The sequence below is a fragment of the Fukomys damarensis genome, unplaced genomic scaffold (assembly GCF_012274545.1).
Source record: "Fukomys damarensis isolate Sample0158 unplaced genomic scaffold, DMR_v1.0_HiC HiC_scaffold_37, whole genome shotgun sequence".
Taxonomy (NCBI): Eukaryota; Metazoa; Chordata; class Mammalia; order Rodentia; family Bathyergidae; genus Fukomys; species Fukomys damarensis.
This window is the reverse complement of record NW_022900949.1, coordinates 41,843,588-41,847,573: the sequence shown is the minus strand read 5'-3', so window position 1 is coordinate 41,847,573 and position 3,986 is coordinate 41,843,588. Positions and strand designations below refer to the sequence as shown.

General features: G+C 51.7%; 1 protein-coding gene across 1 annotated transcript in view; it reads left to right on the top strand.

Annotated features, from left to right (window-relative positions):
• Positions 1-2,339, top strand: part of Mon1a (MON1 homolog A, secretory trafficking associated) — a 12,897-nt gene extending 10,558 nt beyond the window's left edge. Inside the window, exons 4-6 of the mRNA XM_010615521.2 lie at positions 337-1,102; positions 1,793-1,940; positions 2,039-2,339. Of these exons, the coding sequence (XP_010613823.2) occupies positions 337-1,102; positions 1,793-1,940; positions 2,039-2,179 (1,055 nt within the window). The 3' untranslated portion in view covers positions 2,180-2,339. The remainder of the gene's footprint in view (positions 1-336; positions 1,103-1,792; positions 1,941-2,038) is intronic.
• Positions 2,340-3,986: the final 1,647 nt, after the last annotated feature.

The window sequence follows — 3,986 nt, the reverse complement described above, 5'->3', positions numbered from 1 at the left end:
TTTTTTTTTTGTACCAGGGATCAAACTTGGGACCTTGCACTTGTGAGGCAGGCAGTAGAACTACTGAGCTAAATCCTGGCCCCAAGAATGTGTGTTTTGCTGAAGAGCTTCTTGTGTTTTTGAGAGAGTCAATGTGTGACGCCAGTGACAGGGAAAGAGGACAGTGTGGCTCCTGTCTTTACCCTGTACCCCTTAAGCCTCTGCTGAGTGCAGAGCTCTGAGCCAGGAGAGGAAGTGAAAAGTGAAGGGCTGTGCAGAGCTGGCAGAGTGGGGAAAGGCCTCTTCTGAAGGGCTCCTGAGGGAGGGGCTGAGGCTGACACCCTCTTCTGCCCCTAGATGGCTACAAGGTGGTATTTGTGCGCCGGAGCCCACTGGTACTGGTGGCAGTGGCACGCACACGGCAGTCAGCACAGGAGCTAGCTCAGGAGCTGCTCTACATCTACTACCAGATCCTGAGCCTCCTCACCGGTGCGCAGCTGAGCCACATCTTCCAGCAGAAGCAAAACTACGACCTACGACGCCTGCTTTCAGGTTCAGAGCGCATCACTGACAACCTGCTACAGCTTATGGCACGAGACCCCAGCTTTCTGATGGGGGCAGCAAGGTGTCTGCCCCTGGCTGCAGCTGTGCGAGATGCTGTGAGTGCCAGCCTGCAGCAGGCACGTGCACGCAGCCTGGTCTTCTCCATCTTACTGGCCCACAACCAGCTTGTAGCACTTGTGCGCCGCAAGGACCAATTCCTGCATCCCATTGACCTGCACCTGCTCTTCAACCTCATCAGTTCCTCCTCATCCTTCCGTGAGGGTGAGGCATGGACGCCTGTATGCCTGCCTAAATTCAACTCAGCAGGCTTCTTCCATGCACACATCTCGTACCTGGAGCCTAACACTGACCTCTGCCTGCTGCTTGTCTCCACTGACCGTGAGGACTTCTTCACAGTCTCTGACTGCCGCAGGCGCTTCCAGGAGCGCCTTCGCAAGCGTGGAGCCCACCTGGCACTGCGGGAGGCGCTACACACACCCTACTACAGTGTTGCCCAAGTGGGCATCCCTGATCTGCGCCACTTCCTCTATAAGTCCAAGAGCTCAGGACTCTTCACCAGGTGAGGGAGGGCACTGCTTCAGGGAAACACAGATGTAGGGAAAGGGGAGCCTGGTTGGTCCTTAGCTATAGGATTCAGCCCTGAACCTGACCATCCCTCTAGGAGTGGACCAGCATGTTGGGGGCTCTTTTATTCTGGCACCAGAGACCTAGACTTTCTATAACCCTCACAGGCCTGCACTGCTCTACTTCATTACCCTTAAAGCCTGGAAATGATCAATATGCCTAGGGAAAGAAGCTGGAAGAGAATATTCCCAGGTCCCATGCTCTGGGGCAACCATATTAGGCGTCATTTTGGTTTAGCCCAGAGTACAGAGCCTTTCCTCACCCACTTCCCCAGTGAATGATCTGGACACAAGTTTCAACTTCTGGCCTCTTTTGGCCCAGAAGGTTTCCTAGTTCTTTTTTCCTGTACTCTAGGCTTGTCACTCTCTTGGATGCTGAAATTCAGAATGGCCTTTCCAATGAAGGGTCCCCAAAGACACCATGAACTTGGGGAGTGGGAGTGGGAGCAGGCACCAGTCCCTTCCAGGGAGACTTCTGTGGTGGAGAGACAATGCCATGACCTACAGAAGCATCTAGAGAGTGTGAGACATGTAGTAGAGTCTCCCTCGCTAGGAATAGGTGTTTCCAGATCTTCAGAGAAGGTAGTAGAAATCATGCCTCTGCACATTCACTTCCCTATCTATAGTCCTGAGATTGAGGCCCCATACACCAGTGAAGAGGAGCAGGAACGACTACTAGGGCTTTACCAGTACCTGCACAGCCGAGCCCACAATGCTTCCCGCCCGCTCAAGACCATCTACTACACAGGCCCCAACGAGAACCTCCTAGCCTGGGTAAGGTAGCCCTGGATGGACTGGGCTTTGTAGAGGTTCTGGGTAGAGGCCATAAGGGGCATCTATCCTAGATGATCACCCTTTGCCCCCTCATCTAGGTGACAGGCGCCTTTGAGCTCTACATGTGCTACAGCCCTCTGGGGACTAAGGCATCAGCTGTCAGTGCCATCCATAAGCTGATGCGCTGGATCCGTAAAGAGGAAGACCGCCTCTTCATCCTCACGCCCCTCACCTACTGATGGGAATGTGTGCAGACTCGGCCCTCCCAGGACCACTGGACATGAGAAGCCATGGGAGCCTCCAGGTGGGGCTGGCTTCTCCTGCCCAGCCAGCAGGCAGGGACTGTGGGTTGCTGGGTACATTAAACTGCTTTGGGGAAGATATTTGTTGTGCCCTGCCACTGATTCTTTCACCCCTTGACTCTCACATACAGAGTAGATCCTCTCCAGCCCTGGATGTGTTTCCTCATACAAAGAGTCACAGACACATTCCTTTCTTTCTGCCCTTGCACCAACATGAGGTCACACATTCTAAGCTGGACCTGAGTTGGGGCTGTTTTGATTCAGCTGAAGTCCTAGCATATATAATGTAAAGGTTTGACAGGCATCACTGTCCTACCCTTGCTCCTCTGCTCTCCTCAGTGTGCCACAATGCCTGCCTCAGCTCTACGCCCCTGGATGGGATCTCTAGTCGCATGCCCCAAGGACCACCTTACCACCAGATCTCTGGCTGTGGCTTCACTTCATGGACTGCTGTACTTCAGCATGGGCTGAGCTGAATAAGACAAGAATGATGAAAGTGGGGTGATCTGGGCTTCAGGACAAGTGAGAGCACTTGGCAGGCAGCCTGATGTTCAGCACAAATTCAGAGTTCATTCTCCTTGTACCCACAGACTTCTGGGGAAATTTTCCTTGTTTAGGCCTCTCATGAAGGGCAGTCTGCTTCAGGTCCCCATCCTTAGGCAGCACATTCCTCAGAATGACACCTAAGAATGAGCTAGAACAATAATGGTGAACCCATGGCACACATGCTACAACAAGATGTTACTGAAAGTTCTAAAAGGTTTGCCATCACTGAGCTACAGAATCTGAGAGGAAATCACTTGAATTATAGAACTTCAGAGAACATATCTGCCTTCATAAGGCTGATGCTGCTGGCTATTCTGGGCCTTCTTCATCACCCTATTCCCCGGCCTGGCATTGTCAGACCTACATGAGGCACCAGGGACATCCCAGTAAAGACCCATCCCAGGGACATGAGTGGTAAATATGCAGCCCCATTCACTCTACCATCTCTACCATGGGACCTTTGCAGAACCCAGGGCACAATGGGAGGCCTCCACCTTGATGTTGGCCAAGAAAGCAAAAGGCCTAGGGAGTGTTTATGAGAAAACTGTCCACTGAATGAACATAATCTTCAGACTGTCAGAATTACCCTCATGCAGTATCTTGAAAGTTGGGCTAAGATTTTATGACGGCAAACCAATGTTGGAGGATGTGTCTGTGTGGGTTGCATGGGCCAAGGATGCACAAAGTTAGTTGTATAGTTGTATTTACTGTCCTAGGAAATGGCAGCATAGCTTCTGTCATTGGCCTCAACCTAGATCACATTGAGATTAGTATGGTAGTAGGTCACCTTCCTAGATTCCACAGCCCCTTGGGGAGCAGCCCCAGGCTTGTTGGGGGCTGCACACCCTGTATGTATGCCTGGGGTTTCTTTTCTGCCTATTTTGTGATTCCCACCACCACCACTTCTCTTCCTTCTTCAGATTGAACCCCAGGACACTCTACCATTGAGCTACATCCTCAGCCCTTTTTAGATTTTATTTGGATACAGGGTCTGGCTAAGTTTCCCAGGTTGGCCTTGAATTTGTAATCCTCCTGCCTCTGTTTCCTGAGTAGCTGGGATTATAGGCCTGACCATCATACCCAACTGATCTGTGCTTCTTTTCCTCCCCTTCCTCCTGATCTGGACACCAAACCACTGCCTCAAGGACCAGGATGATGCAAGATCACTCTCCCTGACTTATAGGTGTTCTGGTCAGTA